The sequence below is a fragment of the Haplochromis burtoni genome, unplaced genomic scaffold (assembly GCF_018398535.1).
Source record: "Haplochromis burtoni strain Fernald_Lab_line unplaced genomic scaffold, NCSU_Asbu1 Contig_41, whole genome shotgun sequence".
Taxonomy (NCBI): Eukaryota; Metazoa; Chordata; class Actinopteri; order Cichliformes; family Cichlidae; genus Haplochromis; species Haplochromis burtoni.
The window spans coordinates 246,493-266,374 of NW_024582402.1; the positions used below are offsets into that span (position 1 = coordinate 246,493).

At 40.8% G+C, this 19,882-nt stretch overlaps 1 protein-coding gene across 5 annotated transcripts; it reads right to left on the reverse strand.

Annotated features, from left to right (window-relative positions):
* Nucleotides 1-91: 91 nt before the first annotated feature.
* crtc1a (CREB regulated transcription coactivator 1a) lies at nucleotides 92-19,495 on the reverse strand. 5 transcript variants are annotated; one of them, XM_014333092.2, is made up of 15 exons: nucleotides 19,300-19,495; nucleotides 16,132-16,248; nucleotides 14,538-14,663; nucleotides 13,113-13,174; nucleotides 12,605-12,699; nucleotides 11,667-11,752; nucleotides 11,541-11,581; nucleotides 10,881-11,071; nucleotides 10,590-10,735; nucleotides 10,369-10,461; nucleotides 7,512-7,607; nucleotides 5,990-6,094; nucleotides 3,334-3,417; nucleotides 3,040-3,217; nucleotides 92-2,269 (listed from the first exon to the last, which is right to left on the reverse strand). In XM_014333092.2, the coding sequence occupies exons 1-15, from the start codon at nucleotides 19,423-19,425 to the stop codon at nucleotides 2,064-2,066; spliced, it is 1,752 nt and encodes a 583-aa protein (XP_014188578.1). In that variant the 5' UTR covers nucleotides 19,426-19,495; the 3' UTR covers nucleotides 92-2,063. The 5 variants fall into 5 exon arrangements, with proteins under 5 accessions (XP_014188578.1, XP_005920711.1, XP_042075904.1 ...); XM_005920649.3 differs by having other exon boundaries at nucleotides 7,512-7,610; nucleotides 19,300-19,494; XM_042219970.1 differs by lacking the exon at nucleotides 19,300-19,495 and adding an exon at nucleotides 19,189-19,297 and having other exon boundaries at nucleotides 7,512-7,610.
* Between the last annotated feature and the right edge of the window lie 387 nt (nucleotides 19,496-19,882).

A 19,882-nucleotide genomic window follows, 5' to 3' on the forward strand; every position in this document is an offset into this window, starting at 1 on the left:
AGGGACTGACTCATCCCATCTGGCACAGTATTACAATAACACTTACTGCAAATGTCCAATGCACTATTTTTGTAACTTGAACCGTGGTTTGTTTTTCTTTTTTTCTGCTAATTAATAATTTATTACAAACGTCTTCGAGCATTGTTTCGTTTTCTCTATTCCGACATGATGCAGTCAGAGCTGCAGAGACACGACAGACACACCTGCGTGCAAAAAATGTAGGAAAGAAAAATGTGTAACAGTGTAACAAAATACTCACCGACTGAGTAACAACTCAGCTCTCTTCAATAGATTTTTTTATAGAAGTTTTCAAAAATAACTATAATGCAATTTGCTTTTTTCATTTGTCTTTTCTTTTTTCTTCGTCTTCTTTTTTTTTTTTTTTTTACAAGAAGGCAAGTTTTATCAAAGACAGGACAGACAGGTCCAGTGCACATAACAGTCACGAGGGTAGGTGGGGACGGGGGGTTTGGTATATACACTCTGAGAAATCAGTGTTTTAAATAAATGCATAAAGTGCAATAATGAGACACGTTTCTGAATGAACTCAAAGGACCCATCTACTGAAACACGCACTGATTTCACGGAGGATTTTTAAAGCACGAAAGCATACGACTACGAGAGCGACCAGAGCGATACGGAACGAACCGATAAAGGGCACGGACAACACGAGCGCTACGAGAAAACGGATACATAGAGTCGCTGTAGTGCCAGGGAAATGAGCAAAGCAACACATAAAACTTAAAGCAGGATGTCATATCCGCTTTGGGGAAACAATATGTGTCCTTAAGGACATAAAGGCTAGTTATGAGAGGCAATGAGGATGACAGGATGGCAACAACATGGTTGTACAGATGTGACCTAAATACATTCTCTTTGTATCAACAATTCTGTTCTATTATAGAGGCAGTTCAATTGTCTGGAAAAATATACATATATATATATAGATATTTCAACTACGCTGAGGTCACATCTTTGGGAGTAATCCTGTGTGCCACGCTCAGTGTGCCTTTTCCCCCCACCATCTCTACACCTCACTAGTCTGAAAGAACGGAAACAGTTTCAAAAGTAACATGGCACGGTCGCCGTGCGTCCTCTAAGAATCCTGCACGCTGCCTTCCTGCGTATAAGGGTTCGATGTGTGTGTTTCATTTTACAGTCCCAAATCGATCGCTGTAGTTTTGCATAGATACCGTTACGCAAACTCTAATCACATTCTGTACATGTAAAATATAAAACAAAGCCTGTAAACATCTAGCTCGTATTCCTCATTTATCCGTTTAGGTGCGATAAATGAAGTTGAAAAATTATATGGTAGTGACGACACAACGGCGGATTACGTAGGCCAAACCACCTGTAAAAAATTACTCCATCCCTAAAATGCTTCTTTGTTTTTTTCCCTCTTTCTTCCTCATCTACATAAGAGTCATCTTTGCATGAAAACCAAAATGTAGACGCTATTAAGGCAAAACAAGTATGCACAGTGATTTGTGATTTCATGCATAAACTGATGACCGCCACTGACTATGATAAAAATCAAAATTCAGCATTCCCTAAAAATAAATGAGCTTGCAAAAGGGTGACTCATCGCCTCACCGGGGCTTCCATTACAGCTTGGGACAGAGGGAGGTTAAGCTCAACAGGTGTTTCCTCTGAGTCATCAAGCTACTCTATGTTAACAGCCGTGCGATCGCTATAGTGTGATTTATTATGGGTTTGCTCTACAGACATAGTTTAGTCAGTCATTGATGGAGAATTAGAGACCGGGCTGTTTATGCCCCCAAATTTTCATTAAGCTTCCTCGAATAAAAAACGGGTATATCATCTAAATCGCAACAGGATCCATCACAAAAGGTAGTGAGAGAACCATTAAAGGGAAGCTAGCAGCAGTCTTTAGAAACATTTTAAGAGCTCATTTGTGGGAGTCGATTGTGTTGGGTCGTGTGGAATTGATGCTCAGCCCAGATGAGGCCTTTGATCAGCCTGATTCTAGATACCTTCTCCTCAGACACCCTCGGCTTTAGATAGCAGAGTTCACACACCTGTTACATCCGCTACTTTTGTTACAGCCTGTCAAGGCGAAATGCATCCTCGGTGGCGGGATCGGTGAGGACCATGTCCGGGTCATTGAGCATGTGCAGGCCATCCAGCGTCAGCGGGTCGATTTTCAGATCGTCCAGCGGGAACTGAGAGTCCACATCAAAGCTGACATCTGTGGGCAGGGAGCCAGACAGGTCCTTGGGCAGGCTGGGTGGAGACTCTCCACTCACTGTGGAAAGACAACAAGAAATAAAAACAAATACTATTCATCTCACTGAGGTTTCTAAGGAAGAGAAGGAAGGCTAAAATTAGAGACAACTTCAATGAAAACAAAAGAATGCAGAGGAGTGTGGGTTATGATTTGATAACAACTTAAGGGGACAGCTTGGCATCATAATTACATATCTAAGTGAAGCTGATTATTAGGAGGGCTAATTTTTTAAAAACTAATAAAGGCAAACCTTAAGAGGATGGTTATCTTTGAATCTACATGCAGATAAGTGTTATACGTCTCTGCAGCATTTAACAATGTCAGAGCTAACATTCTAGTGATTGAATGACAGGTAACCCGCTACTTTCATACTGCTCAGACCATAAATAATCAAGTTGGACTTTCATTTTTTTTATCCTGTGATTTATGCCCGATTTAGACTTCTGTGGGAAATCTACGTCGTAACTTCCGTCATAACTGCAACCACCTTTTTTATCCTTGATGTGCAACTCGTGAGAAATGTAACAACACGTCGGGTTGCGGCAGCATGCAACGACTGAATGACAAAGTGCTGTTGCTTCCATCCATTATACAAATCCAGTAATCAACCAAATCATTGTGAAGCTTCTTCTGTTCAGTTACTGTCACAAGACCCACAAGAAAATGTGAATCACAAGCGTTCCTCCACACTTGGATCTACCAGTTCTACACTTTAAAGTCTGGGTCTCTGCCTTAACAGGCCACTTGCTGCATGTCTTGAGAAGCCGTGTGAAGTGTCAAAACAGCACCTGTGAGAATGATGTTGGGGATGTTGCCATGGCTACTGTATCCAAGCTGCTGCGAGTCCTGAGGGTTGCAGTGGCCAGTCAAACCCATCATAAGAGCCTGGGAGTAATTGAGGGTGGAGTTCTGGTTGTACAGGCTGTCAGAGCTGATGGGGGTCTCCATCATGTTGAACTGCTCCAACTGGCAATCCCAAAAGAAAGAAATAATGCAACAAGTCCCTGAAGTAGGAGAAAGGTAAATGCAGGAAAAACATGCGAAGATGATTGGTTTCTATCTGACACGGACAGAGCCTGTACCTGCTGTGAGAGCGCACTGGCTTGAATGGAAGGCAGCTGCTGGTCGTAGAAGTCTGCAAACACGCTGCCCAGTATGGAGTTGTGCTGCAACAACAAACAAGCAGTGATCGGTTTATTATAGATGTAGGTCAAAATTACAAGTGCGCACCATCAATATGAGCATATATATGTATTGCATCAAGGCTTCAGACATAATACATTAAACAAAAAACACGGGATATACAAAACGAGACAGTCAAAGCAGCTAGAACACTGCAACATGTCACAACGTCTGGAAATGTGTGAGGTTTATAATGTACAAATGGCCACCCAGTTTGCATATGCCAACACATTAAGTGTTTTTATGTGAATGATGCACCATCAGCGTATTTATTTTATCTTTTGTGTTTTAAAAAGAAAAAAATCTCGGATTTACAGCACCGTCTAGGCAATAAACTACCAGATGTTTTACTGGAATTTTACACATTTATCATGTAGTTTCACTGGTCTGACCCACTAACGATCAAAGTGGGCTGCATGTTTGACACCTCGGGTCTAAACAACCAGATACAAAGGCTTAGAATAATTAGGATTTTTTTATATGCCTCTATAAAATGCTTATAGCCGATTTTCTTTCATGAGAAGGCCTTCACAAGTCTTTGAGCATCTGCCATAACGTTTTGCACATTTGTGTGACATTACTGCAGCACAAACCTTTTCATTTTAATTGCACAAAAACGATTTAAAACCTGCAAAAAATAAAAGAAAAAAACAGTTGTAGTAATCTGCAGATATGTAAATAAATATATTATATGATAAAATAAATAAATAAATGGCTTAATTAATCACACGAGGCAAAATCTTTCAATATCAGCTGCCGATATCTTACAGCTCTCTGTATACATAATACACTGAAATGCAAACCGGCCAAACACCCCAAATCGTCTACGTAAGGACAACAAAAGGAAAGCCTTACATGAAAAAGGAGCTTCCTCTCCTGCCTTCTGGCTTCCACGTTTTAATTAAGACAAACCAAACAGGATGTAATGTGCGTTAAAATTAAGGGAATCACTGAAAATGTAATCCCCTCTGTGGCTTTATTCTCCCCTCCACCGACTCATCCAGCGCAAGCTAATTCTCTTGAAATTCCTCATTTGAATGTCCTCATCGAATCAGCAGCAGGAATTCTCCCATTTCATTGTGGCCTCTTAATGTATAAGTAATTGGATCATATTCTCAGTCTGTGCTCCACCTAGTTCTAAACCACATTATCTGTGTGCGCTGCACAACTCCCCACGGGGCAGAGCAGGATAACAAGAGAACACAGACTGTCGGTTGTGGTTTGGCCCGTGGATAACCTCGGGACTACGAGTGAGCCACTTCAGCTCTGGAAAGGCCCGAGTTGGGAAAGCAAACATATAGAAATGCACACACAGCATGAATCAACTCTGTCACTTGCCACGTTCCTCTCTCTCTCCACATCTCAAACACACAAGGGCACGTTTAAAAGTCAGAAACTATAACTTCAATCTTTGGACCAGTAAAGGCTTACTAGATGGCACTTTTAAAGGTGTAATTCAAGACAATATTTAAGAAAGAACACTTAGCAATAAGCGATTAAAAGATTATCAGCGCTACCTTTTGCAAATCTTACATGCTTTTACTAAGTCTCACGCACATCACTGACAGCCCTAATCCATGTTTACCTTGGGTGTGTTCAGTTTATCTTAATGCACTACATTGCAAGCAAGGTTCAGTTTGCACAGCTTTTCCTGAAAAATCCTTCGAAGGGGATTAATACCTCCCTTGATGCTCACCCATTCCCCCCCATGCTGGTGCAAACCCACAATAAACACAGAGATCTGACAAACATGGGAAAGAACAAAACAAACTCCACTTCACAGTCTAGTAAGCAAGACTGGGAGGGAAACGGTGGAGTTGCGATGCAAATACCACAAAAAGCAGCAGAGGAGGAGGAAGGTCAGGGACACGGCTACATCACAAAACACATCAATGACACTAAGAGACTGCTTAAAGAGACTGGTGGTCAGATCTGGGCAAAACAAGAGCTGCTCAGGGTTCACAGTTTGTCAACGCTTAATGTGATCATTCAGATCAGGAATAGAACTTTTTAATGCACATTTTCTATGTATATATTATTAACTTTAAGTACACACAGACAGCTTTCTCCCAGAGTATTTCCTTCACTGCGCGGTTTCACTTCCTCTTATGTCAAGCATGGAAAACACATCAGTGATTTATAAGGTTAATGATGCCGCTGTGCATGTCAGTAGACTCAGACTCAAAGAAACCCCAGGATTTCCTGCTATTGCTCGTTAAAATGTCAACTAATAGAGGCTGCACTGTGTTTTATCTACTTATTAGATACTAATAGATATTATTCTTTTTTGGCTTATAAAACACAGAAAGTAATCATATGTAAATGCATAAATAATGACAATACAATTAACTTAAGGGGGGAAAATGCTTGTTTTGATGTTATGGGTCTTGCTGAAGGGCTCGCTTTTTATTTTTTATTTTTTTGCCCAGATCTGTATCAACAAGAAAAAGCTGCACGGAGTCCTACTCAGCAGAGATAACCACAGCACTACGATGCAAGGGACGGTGATGTTTATACAAAGCGAGCCAGCAGCTCGTTCAGTCCATACGCCCTTACTTGAGGCGAGCCTCCGGGTGAGAAGCCTTGATTGGAGACGGGAGAGGTTGGAGATTGATTGGCAGAGGATCCAACCCTACTGCGGTACTGTTGAAGGGACGAGGCCTGATACAAGAGGATACATTTGAGTTATTCACACTGGAGGCCGTCGTTTTGTTTCCCCCCCTCGTTCGTTGTGTGTAACTCTTCTCCTATTGAACAAGGAGCTTTGGTTAACCATGTCTGTGGTGTTTTTCTTGCAGGAGACTGGCGATCAGAGGAATATTGAACCTGTGCATACTTGTAGCTAATGCTGAAATGTAATTAGTATGATCACAATATGTGACGAGTGATGTGTAGATCTCACGTCAGTGGAGTAGTAGAAAAAAAAAAGAAAAGTGAAAGACTGAGTACTACAGGGGATTAATTAGTAAGAATATCGCTGGAAATTAAACCTGAGCAAGTGAATATTTTGAAAATAGTGACCAGGGAAAACCCACTCTGCTATCTCTTGTTCTGTCCTATCATCAGATGTTTTTTATACTGTCTAACAAAATAAAAAAAAGTACTATAAAACCTTCCAAGTAAGCAACAGATACGCCATCAAGTAATTGAGATTTATCAAATGAGGCTGATAATGTTTAATCATTTACAAGTCAACGAGGCGTTCAAACCTTTAAACTCCTAAACTATTAAAAGATAAGTTACCAAAATAATGGTAGCATGAGATGAGAGCGATAAAAAGGGAGTTCAAGGTCTGTGGATAGAGCTATAAACTGGTGACCTGGTCAGTGGCGTCGAGTAAACCTGTTTGAACTCGCCTGAAAATGAAAGAAGGTCATGTTTTCCTTGACATTACTTTGACTGTAAAATGATAAAAACATTTCCTTATTAACGGTTTAATAACAAGAATACAAGTCTAAGATCCAGATCCCAGCGAGCTTCCTCTGCGTTTTCCATGACCTCACGCCGCACAGTCTTTTACGGAGATGAAGAGAATGTAGGCCACTTCATTTCTGCAGTAATCCAAACACATTCCCATCGCAACAGTAGAGCGAAGCAGCGAGAGCCAAGATCTGAAGGAGAAACAGCGCCTTACAGAAGCTTTCAGATTCACGGATGTTTTGCGAATCTCTTTGTGCATTTTTTTACATTCTGCTTTAGTGGTTTTTGGGGGGGACTTGAACTCTGCAGAGAAACAAAGAAATTCTGGGACTGCAAAATTATGGTTTTGTATCATAGTTAAAATAACAAAGAAAGAACAATTGCACTGTCACACACAGTCCTATTTTCACGTCGTTTTTTTCCCCCCCAAGCAAAACGTCTGTTACAAAACACACTCTTGGACAACTTCACGTCACAGCTGAACGTCTACGAGATCAGTTCTGATTACTTCGACGTGGCAGTGTGTTCGCGAAACCCCGAGCCCAACACGTTAACACCATCTGAAAACAGTTCTTCGGGAAAACTGGGAACCAGCCAAGGAGAACCAGTCATCACTGGGTTGTTGTTGCAACAAATCAGCGAGACACAGACTGCTCACCGCGTTCATGTCGATGGTCATGTTGGTTTGCGAGGACGCCTGGTTGTCTGACGGGGAGCAGGAGTTCACCGAGGACGGCAGCTGGACCAGACCCGCCTGCTGGAAAATAAGCAGTGGACTCATAAATAGATAACTAATCTTTAAGCACCACTGTATAATTTTAATACTTGCTTATCACACACGCATTATATTCATATCTTATTTTATTACATCTTGGCAGATATGAAAACACATCAAAAGAAAAAAAAAATCACATAAAAGGCTACAAGTTGCCTTTTATGTGATATTTTTAGGAGTTTAGATTTTAGAGTTTTATATGTTTTTGTTAAATTTTATTGTCAAAGATCATGCCAAAATGTAAAAGAAACACACACATAAACTTTCTAGTTAAAGGTGAAGAGTCTGACCTGACTATGCACAAGGACTGCTGCACTGACAATCTCCTGTGAAATGTCTTTTTTCCCAGACCCCGAGGCAGCAGGGATATGGTTTTACTTTTACCCCTCTAAGTAAATCATTGTGTATTTTTTGTCAAAATGTTATACTTGCGTCTCATCTGTTGTTCTGGGAGTTGAGACACACGAACAAAGATTTTAGCAAGTTGGCGAGATCTCCGCAGGTGTTTTGCAGTTGGCCTTGGGTTCTTTGTACCTTCTTCAGGACCGCGTGTATTCGCACTTGCTGTGATCCCAATAGCCCCACGTCATTATCTCCTCTGTTTATTTCATTGTGGACCGATGAACGCCTAGATTCTTGGAAATGTGTCTGTAGCTTTTAAGAGGTTTGTGCAAAAACCCAGCGAGAAAGCTTTTGTGACTGAGTCATAGTTATCACAAGAGAAAACTCTCTATGGCTTTCTTACTGAGAACAACCTCTACAACCCACACTTCTAGTCTCATCTTCATAATTGGAACACCTGAATCCAAACAGCTTTAGCAGGGATTCACTTTTTTTTTTTTTTTTTTTTACAGCCTCTCTGATAATAACTCAGTATGTTGAAAAAAGACATGGAAAGCACAGTTGTTGTTGCGTTTTTATTTTTAGTCAACTGTGGCAAAAATGAAGATCTGCTCAAAAAGTAATCAAAGTAAATGAAATAAAAGCAGACGTGACAGGAATATCAAAGAGTTTGCGAAGTTTTCTTCCAACTAACTGGTAACTGAAATCATCATAGGTTTTATTATTTATTTGGAACCTTATTAAAAAAATATAGTTATAATAATTCATTTATGAACTGCTGCTCCTATAACTCTGGTGTGGTTGTTCTCTAATTCCATCTCCTTAAACATCTCAACAATAGAGAGGTGACTGAATCACAGACGAGTAAACGTAAGTAAGTCAAAGTAAGTCGAATGTTCCCATGAGAGCCAAAACGCATCATCGTCATTAAATGCAGTTTATCTATTTTTCCCCTCATTTTTCATCTTACTCACTCATTCACAATCTGGATGCTATCAATCTAATTAAAAAGCAGCAGCAGCTGCAGATAAACATTACGTCTGAGATCTTAAAGTCTGGCTAACATCAAAGTTTTGTAATATTCTTTTTTTTTTTTTTTTAATGGGCTGTGGAACACAAAAATGCGTTTTCATTTCAGTTAAACATGAACGGCTTCATGATTACAGTTTGTTAGGACACGTGTTCAGTAACATTTAACATAAAGCTATAGTTTCAAATGATTTAGCGTTCATGTGACAAACAGAGATAAAATGTATGAACATTCTTAGAATGAAAAGAATGAAAACATTCATAAATCCAAAAATATTGGAAGAAGTTGGAAAGACTTGGAGATTGGGATTAGCTGTACTTGCATTAATAAACATAATCCCGAGATTGGAGGCTTAGGGAGCTGACAGACTGATGAAATGGAAAGCAGACCACAACGCCAGCGTCACAAACTGAAACACAGCAACAGGTTTGTAAAGGAATGGACTCGATCCTAATTTCCAGTGAAACTTCCTGACTTCCACAGCCACTGAAAATTCAGGACTCAGGATTGGCTGGAAGACCCAGAATAACTTTTACTAAGTAAATTATTTCATCAATTCCAAAATTTAGACTTAACTTCAGATGATAATGACTCATTCTCTTCTACTACCAATAACAAACATGATCAGACGCTTCTCTGTATGTTGTACATGACATGACAAGTTCGAGAGTGTGATTCGAGTGTGAATCCACTGCAGCTACTATAGCGGACCCAAGAAATATAATTCCTTATAAGGAAGAGTTTAAGGAACGGCTGCGGCAGAAAAGAGAAAACTGGAGAGGAAATGCAACCAAAACTGGGGAGAAAATGAAAAGATGTCCACAAACCACGGGTAAAAGCGAGGGAGTGAGAGAGAAAGTGAGTCAGTGCCAGGGGGAGGGGGCAGCGATATGCAACATCTGCACTGGCAGCATGTTGTGTAGGAGAGCACGTTGCTGAAAGTTTCCCTTTATCTTTTCGGCTTCAAATAACTCTGACCTAAGGTGATAGACATTCTAAGAGGAAGTGACTAGCAGTGATTTGGCTTTAGCGGTGGGCAGAAAGCAAGTTAAACTACTCTCAACTCTGAGGTGATTGTTTGAAGTAACTAACAACAGGGCAGGGCGACCAACTGTCAGCTGTAAAGCGGCAGACAGTGAGTGAATTGCTTCATATGCAGATGGACTAACGCTCAGCGATCCTCTGGATGTTTAAAACGGGTAAATGAAAACAAAACGAGCCACACGTCCGAGTTAAACAACTGCTGTTGACTCATTCATTGATTTTTTTTGGCAAGTGGTCATAATACTATATAAAACTGGATGTTCGTACATATGAATGAGATGAAGTTTATTATGTTTTGAGCTGTGGCTTTGGATAGAAACTCACTTGCTGGTTTGGGTGTGTCTGGGACGACGGCTGCTGGCTGAAGAAGGCGTACTGGGACAGCTGCTGCTCCAGGTTCATGGCATTAATGGCTGCCTGTTGGGAGCACAGCACTTTATATGACAGAAACCTCAAAAAGCATTCATTTCAGTATTTGTAGCCTGCCTACAAATCATGACACTGTTTCTATGTCTATTAATGTACAACGCTTTCCTCTTGAGTACCTGGGAGAGAGTGAGAGGTGGAGTTGTTGGGGAGAGCTGCAGGTTCTGGTGCTGGTGGGAGTCTCCTGCGTTCAGGATGAGAGGAATCACATTATCCTGCCCGGCCTGGATTTCCATGGCTACTGTGGGTTGAGACGTGTTCACTCCTACCCAGCACAAGAAAACAGTTTCCTTAAAGACCCAACTTGGCACCAAACAAGTGGCAAATGCTGAAATCCAAGATCCTTCATATCCTGCACATAACTTTAAGATATGTCCAGAGAGAACAGAGCAGAGAGTGCTTATTACCACCTTGTGTGTTACCCAGAGCCTGCGTGCTGCTCTGGGAGCCGAACGAGGCGGCAGCTGGGTCGTCGTGGTCGAGCGGGGTGGGCAGCGGAGGAGGGAACTGGATGTTGGTCAGATCGGGAAGAGAACCGCCAGTGTTGTGGGCTGCTGGTTTCATCGAAGCGGTCAGCTGCTGTTCTGGAGACGGGAAAATGCTGCAAAAAAACAGATGGGTGCCGTAAACTCTCCAGCGATGACATGCTCGATATACTCGGTGATGAAATAGCAGAACCGCCAACACCAGTAGCTTATTCAGATTACTTGGAAATGTCTCCCGAGGCAAACAAGTCCAGAGATATTTGGACTTCATGCATTTGGCCCAGGGTATTTTTGCAAATCTTTTGGCTCCACACTCTCATTCCTTTGGCAGTTGAGCGAGTCAAAATGAAAATGTTGAACTACAGTCAGATGCTTTCAGTTCAAAACTACGCTTTATTCACACCCATTCATCAGATTTGTGTACACACGTACCTAGCCGAAGCTTCCTTTCTGGATTTAAACACTATATCGTAACAGTGAGACCAAAGTGCCCCCCAAAAATATTTACACTGAAACATAATTTCATTGTGTTACTCAGACTATAGAGGAAGGTATCCTTAGACAATCTAAGACATTAAAACTCACTGGATTCCAGGAACTTTGCAGGGCTTGGATCTTGAAATGTTCTAAAGCGGGAGAAAAAAAGACAACTAGTGTATCAGGAAGACCAGTGAGATACTCAAGTGAAAAACATTTTGTGTGAAGATTTACTTTTTTGCTGTCCCAGTTATGTTTCTGTCCATCTTCATCCACCTCTTGTTTAATTGCTTCAGACCCCGGTACAGTGAGTAGGAGGACTGGGGAGAGCGAGAGCGAGAGCGAGAGATGGAGAAATTAAAAAATAAATCTCCTCAATCTCTTGGATCTACAGATGCCCTGCCTGTTGAAGCTCATAATAACTGCCTTCATTTAATCAGATCAAGTGAGTAAGTGCAGTCGTTAATGTATGTAGCGTCAAGTTACAACATATATATATACATAAATTTATATATATATCCAAGCACTATTGCATTGTAAGGTACAAAATGATGACAAGGTACCCAGCAATTCCCTTTGAGTAAGCACTTGATGACAGTGGGAAGAAAAAGGTTCCTTTAAAAAGAGGAAAAACAAAAACAAAAAAAGAAAGTAGACAAGAGGTGTGACATTAGTAAAAGAAAAAAGAATTCTGAATGCAAATAATGGGTAAAAGCACAAGCACTTCTCCAAGATGATACATACAAATTCAACCAAAGTGCTTCTAAAATTGACATAATTCCCCTCACATGGCCATTAGGAGCGAAATTCACATGGTACTTGAATGCGCACCATCTGCACAGCAATCAATTTTCCTCCTCTTGCCTTCAAAGCCGCATTCAAACCCTTTCATCATACACTGGAGGGCGCTTCCACTGAGTCGTCAGGAGAAAGCAACAAAATACCACAAAAACTAAACAGGATCACAAAAAAAACAAAAAAAAACAAATAACACTGAATTCTGCAGATAATGCAAAAAAACACTAATTTAAAAAGCACAAATAGACTAATTCAAGGCAGAGTTAAAAGCTCATTTCATGCAGGGTGTCTGTATGAAGTGAGCTGACACACACCACACTAATGAACATGTCTCTTACACTACATGACGAGAACATCTTTGAAATCTTGTGTACCTCGTTTTGGCTGCAGCTCCTGTGATCCTCCAGTGAAGGAGGCCTGCTGGGCAGGAATTAGTGTGCTCTGATGCAGTGCTGAGTCAGAGTTTGTCCTGCAGCACAAGAATTTTAAACTCACATAAGGCGATCTATAGACAAAATCTACCCGAATAGCACAAAAAAGTACATAGTGGGCAACTACAGCACTGCGCGACAACAACATTACGTGCAGCAGTCAGTTATTTTTAAATGTTTAACACTAGAATAAGGACACTGGAATAGTTTTAAGTGTAAATATAAACATTTCAATAATTTTTCTCAATGGCAGAAACTGTGAAAGTCATTAAATATGTGACAATGCAGAAGGATTTCACAGTCAGAGTGTTAGCCTCTTGGGTCTTTCCACTCTGAATGTGTCTTGCGTTATTATCTGAACATGTTTCTTCATGACAGGTGAAAAAAAAAATGCATTTAGTTGCAAGAATGCCATGCCGAGACATTGTGTCATTATCAGAGACCGTCTTACCTCCTCCAACTAGTATCAGGTGGCGGAGAGAGATATACTGAGCCATATGGACAGCTGTCAATGTGACATCGCATGTTAAGAAATAACAGCTGGAGAATGAAAGCCTTGGCAGAATCAGTGTACTCTCTTCTGTGAATTCAAAAAATAAATAAATAAAAAAAAGCACTGTGCTTGGTGATCTTCTACAATACAGGGTACACTTTCATTACCTACAGGTCGAAGTCTTTTACAAAAATGCCCACAAACAGTTTGATTAAGATCTAAAAATCTGGAATCAAGAAGCACTTCCGCTTCAAAAGCTAGCTGAATACAACAGCATTATTAATGAAAAGGTGTTAATAATTGCTTGTTCTGCACTGTGTATTTTCCAATAATGCTACCACGAAGGAGCATTTAAACACAAATGTATATTTTATGCATATATTAAGCTTTAAAAAACAATAATACAGTTTAAAGATTTGCATTGACTTCTGCTGGAGAATGATGAGAGCCTGCAGGTGGTTTCACTTATACTGTGTGATTAGTCCTGTTCTCAGAACTGTGTGGGTGTGTGCAGACTATGGTTTATTAACATCTCCACGATGCTAATGTTCAGCTGTTGACACCATGTTATTCCCAGCCAAACTCCTCCCACTGAATATTTATCATAATACATGAAATCTCTGTCTGTCTGTGCGTTGGTTTCTTTGTCCATCAACTCCTCCGAGAGCATTAGAAGATGAGCAACCAAACCTGTGCACACAAGTTCATCTTAGGCCCCGGAAGGTTCTTATCTATATCAGATACTGCGGCATCATCGCATTGCCTAGCAACCACCTAGCAACAGTTTGAAATGATCCATTTTTTTGCACTTATGCACCTTATAAAAGCACTGTATCGTTTGTATTTCACAACAGTAACATTTAATTTGTATTCGCAAAAGCTAAATTATGCATGACACATTATGATGGCATCATGTTGCCCCACAACCACCTAGCGACAGGCTAAAATGACCTGTTTTTAGGCTTCGTGCACCTACAGCAGTTTATGAGACATCCCTATCGTTTTTCATTTCAAAGCTACTTCTCATTTGAATCCACAAAAAGCTGAAATATTCATGCCTAGTAAGCACCTAGGAATGGGTTAAACTGACCCATTTTTAGGATATAAACATGTTTGTTTGTTTTTTCTCAGTGTGATTAAGTATATCAGGCTTCCAACAGCATGAACAGGCCAAAACAAATACTGTAGCATGGGGCATGCATTGGTAGGATAACATCTGTGTAAATTCCTAATAATCTGCAGAAATGCCACTCTACTGCTCCTAAAGAAAAATTTGACCGAGTGAAGTTTTGACCAAGCACTCTGATTTAAACTAAAGCTCAGAAACCAGATAAAAACCAACATTAAACAACACTTCACCCAACAGGCAGCATAAAAGGATATCTGTCGTCCGTGTTTGTCAACAGACAGGGGTTTCCGGTGGGGCGATGTGATGCGGTTCCGATCGCGGTAGACTCTTTCCACCAATCCGTGGTGTCGCGTCGACCTGTTCATGTCGAGCCCTGAATTCTGACAAATAAAGACAAGGAAAAAATGGGTAATGAACTGGACAAATTGCAAACATTACTTTTCAGCTCCTCACCGGCCTGCACTATTAGAGCTGAATGTGTAACAATAACAAGAGAGTTTTTGAGGTCATTAATCTACAAAAAGCACTGCGGCAGCCACGGTAGTCAGCACTTTACCTCAGTTACACTGCTCTTGGCCAGCAGAGAATAAACACTTCCTATGAGCATGTAGCACAGGAATGAAAGGTAAAGTGGTCCGGGGTGAAAAGGATGGCGGAAGACTGGAAAAAGAAAATCTGAAATGTGTGCATTATGTTCTACGCGTGTTCTTCAACTTGTTTGTTTGTTGTTTTTTTGAGGGTTGTCATTTCATTGGCAAAGAAAATTAAAACAACGAAACTGCATTACATTTTCCTTTTTTTTTTAAGGTTGGTATCTTGTTCCATTTGTCTGAAGCTATTCCGTGGAAATTTCAAGGACAAGGGCTTTTTAGCCCACATGACAGATGTTTTCTGTCTTGCTGTGCAGCTTCAGTGCCTTTCAAGCAAGAGACTGTTTCCAGCGCTGGCTGAGAGAATAAAACATGGAGAAGCTCTTCTTTCTCATATACACAGACTGACACACTAAGCAACGCAGCAGTCGCGTTGCAGATAGCACTGAACGCAATGATTTTTTCTTTTTTTATTTCCCCAAATAAAATGAAACCTATTATTCAGAACAAATTACACACAACCTCCTGACCCTTTTCCCCTTCAATTTCTAACATTCATTATTGTGCAATATCAGTTTTAAGGCTTTCACTGAAGACTGACATTTCTTTTATGTTTCTGTCGACAATTAATGCAAATCCTTTCCTGCCACCTTTGAAGCTGCTCCTGAAAACAATTTAAAGCAATAAAAAAAACTTCTGCTTCTGTTCACGTTGTTGCCGAGTGCACTGAAGCCCAGCATGAAGCTGTGGCTCCCTGCACATAAAACACACAATTCAAATTTGGTGTGACAGACGTGGCTTCAAGAACGTTCTTATTACGCTGCGGCAGCAACATATAAACTTCAAAGTTATTGCAGGACTGTGTACACAGTGTTTATTGGACAGAGCCTGCGCCGAGCCATGCTACAACCGTATACAAACCTAATGTAGGCTGTGGCCTTGGATACTTACACTGCCTCTAAATAAAGTATTATTTTTGTTCATATACTGCTTACATAAGTGACTTACACAAAGTATGTGACTTCCTGTAGAAGAATATTTAGTCCACGGAAAAAGAACCTCAGGATGTCTAAAAAAAGCGACCAGTCAATACTGCAGGATATTACTTATCCATAGAGATTGGGAAAAAATGGGGGTATTTATTTATTTATATCACACAATATATATTTGCAGTTAAGACCACAGATTGAATTGACCTACACCAGGTATATTTTAGTTGTAAATGTGAAAGGCAAAGGAAAGATAAGCAATCCTGTACCTGAAAAGGCACGTCGATCGTGCTGTTTCCAATCTGATTGACGTTTGGCAAGGATCCTCCATAGTACTGCCCACGGTTCTGCCCCAGCTGCAAATATTTGGTCTTCTGCAACTGCAACTGCAAGAAAAACAACATCAGGTAAATCAGCAGGCATTTATGGGAAATTTAGAAAAGACGTAAAAGAGTTTCTCGCTCGCATTAAGTCCACGCTCCAGTTACAGCGATGTAATAAATGAGCTATTAACACCCCACACGCCTAAAAACCAAAGACCAGGACGTGATTTTGTTAATAACGAGAGCTGAATATGATGTCCTGCTAGAACATTTTCTTTTTAAGTTGCGTGATTGTTTCATTTACATTACAGGACTGTTTGCAGATTTTTCTTAAATTTTTTGAAGTGCTAAAAGTGAGATTTGTGGATTTTAGCAGTAAAGGAAAGGAAGATCGAAGTGATGGAAACTAAAAGCTGTTTAATTTAGTGACAAATTTTGTTGCAAGCTCTAACGTTTACAGCTAATTTAGTGTCAAATTTAACGGTTTCTTTTTTATTTAATGTGAATAGATTATATGAATGCCAAGGTGCAAGCAAAGCAGTATAGATATAATTCAGTATCACTGAATGTGCCTGTCTTCATTTCAGAAGAAAACCCTCCAAACTGTCACTCCAGTGTTTATTTCAAAACAGCCTCCTTTTCCATGTCCAATCAGAGAACCCGTGACCAGTCAATTAAATTGTCTCATGCAAGCCCACTGCTTACTGTTGGCATGGCAGAAAATCTAATAATAACAATTACTATGCCTGCATCAGTGGTGTATTTTGATAAGCCTCCAACCTCAGAGTATACTTCTTTAGCTACATGAACGCAGTCTCTGATGCAACGGATTAGATACTGTAACAACAGAATATGAAGTCTGGGTCACTTTAATCACAAGAAGCCGTGTACGGAGAAAAGCACAAAAGAAAAATCAGAGTGAGAGTTGAGCATAAAGGGAGGCAACAGTGTGAAAGGGTGAAACTCTAAACCCGAGGCATCCTTCCAGCATGTCTAACTCTGGCTCAAACAAGAGCTACCTAATGTTTGTCTTTCCATTAATCACTGGAAAAGTGCATCCTTTCACCAGTTTCACTGCCCCATCTCGCAGTTTTGAAGAAAGCGATCCAGCTTCGCTCTGTTTAATGGGTTTGCTCATACTCCACCTCTCCACTGGGTTTTAATTATAGTCAGCTTGGAGGTTTTTGCATAATTTTACTGACAGCCAAAAACACACAAACGACTGATTGCATACTTAATGAAATCTAGATAAAAAAAAATAAACATAAGGCCACAGACCTCCACTCAAAGGGGACCAACCTGTTGAGACATATCGTCTACAAATATGGACCTATAATAATAAAGTCATAACTCTGATGCAACTTGTTCTATTAGTTTCCAGATAAGGACGTGTTTAAAGGTAAAGCATAGGGAGGCCATTTTTCTTAACATGTATTCCCAAACTGATGATTTTTGGTTATTTGGTTACACGTAACTATGTTGCATAAGTGCAATGTAAAATGTTACATTTAAGTTACCTGTTCAAATGAAATGTACTTGATTGGTATATATTCAGTTTATACCAAGCGATTTTTGTGCGTGCTCTCACTGGCCACTTCTTTAAGATACACCTCCTCAACTGCTTGTTTATGCAAATATCTAATCAGCCAGTCACAATGCAGCAACTCAGTGCATTTATGCATGTAGACCTGTCAAGTCAAGATGCTTAAGTTCAAACCAAATGGAGAAGAAAGGTTATTTAAGAGATTTTGATCGTAGTATGGTTGTCAGGACCAAGTGAGCTGGTATTTCAGAAACTGGGATTTTCTAAACACCTCTAGGGTTCATAGAGAATGGTCTGAAAAAGAGAAAACATCAAGTGAGCGGCAGTTTTCTGGGTGAAAACGCTTTGTTGATGTCAAAGGTCAGTGGAGAAAGGCGCGACTGGTTCTAGCTGATATAGGAAGATACAATATCCCCGAAAAAAAGTTCATTAAAACCAAAGCATGCAGAAGAAGAAGAAGCAGAAGCATCTCTGAATGCACAACATCTTTGAATCTTGAAGCAGATAGGCTACAGCAGCAGAAGACCACACTAGGTGCCAGTCCTGTCAGCTAAGAACAGGAAACTGCAGTTAAAAAAAAAAAAACCACACAGAGGATTTAAGGCACTTCTTAATGGGCCAACCCATCACTAGTGAGGTGTAGCTAACAAAGTGTCGGGTGAGCGCGTATTTCTAATAATTTTTTTTAAAGCAATGCACGTTTAGAAGTTTTGCATTGCAGTCTGCCATTGATGTGAGACTGTGAACCAGCATCCACGATATCTACTGTTACATGATACTTCTGCTTTTCTGATTCTAGAAAGACCTTTAAGTTGCTCTTTATCGTCTTCTTAGCAGACACACAAACACACAGATTCAGAGAAACAGAGCTTAGATAGGATAGTGGTTGATGCTTGCAATGATGTTAAGTCCATCATATTTCCACTCAGTAGCGGTTTCCACTGAAGCCCTGCCTCCATAGGATTTATTCTGGAGGCCTGTGCTGTATGTGGCTTAAATTCCACATAATCTGCTGGCCTTCATCTTTGCCGTAAATGTCACTCATGTTGCAGTGCACACAGGCCTGAGGACCCGTCAGACAAGTTCACCGCGGTTTATATGCACAGAAACACACCTTAACATATATCCCTATATGCACCACGATTTTCTAATTCATTTTTTAAAATGTCAATCTCTACGTTCACGGATCATATCATATGCTTTAGGTTAATCGCTTCGTATCTAAGCCCACGAGATGAAGGGAAAATCGCGGTGCTGGACGCGCGCTGTCAAACACGGATGCACGCCCCTTTGCTTTACACTTGCGTGGGACAAAAATTGTAGCCAATAACTTTTAGGAAAGATGGTCCCCGCAGTACGCATCTACATTTGAGGACCGACACATCGTGTCGGCTCAGCTGGCCGTCCACCGACAGAAAATCGGCCACAGCTGGCAGGAAGCGTCGTTTGTTATTGTTTACCTGTTCTGCGTGCAGCCGCGGCGCTACAAATGCCTATTTGACAGCTCGCTGAAAACAAACGGAGCGCAGACAGGAGGGAGGGAAGGAAAAGGCAGGAAACGGTGTCGTTACCCTCGCTGCTCGGGTTATGCTCAGGTCTTTCATCACTTCTTCAAACGCCGCCGTCTCCTCCGCCTGCTTCTGGTTATGTAAAGCGATTTTCTCGCTGAATTTCCGCGGATTGTTCGAAGTCGCCATGTTTCGCTCTTCTGCTCCGTTTTCCTTCAATGGTCAGCGTCAAGTAACACGGAGGGAGGACGCACAGCTTCCGGTTAGAGAGGCGGACACAACGCAGAGCGTAAAAACAGAATACTCAAAGAAAGGCAACGTTTACCTGCTTTTCCTTCATCCTGAATGAAAAGTCTTTAAACTTATTTTTTAAAAGGTTTTTACAGTGTCGTGCAGGCCAAGTGGGCTTCACATATTTGAATTTACTGACCACAGGTGATACCTATAGTCTACAGCTAAAACAGTCTGTGGACTGACTCTAACTAAAACAACAGGAGCCAGTGTGTGACTTATTACAGGAAGGCCACATGTGCAGGATCCCATGAAGCCTCTCCAGTGTGCTAATAAAGCGCTGCGTGATCCTGTTGACACTTATTAAACATGTTAGTGTGTGGGGAATGACGTCCGCACCGGGATCTGGGACTAC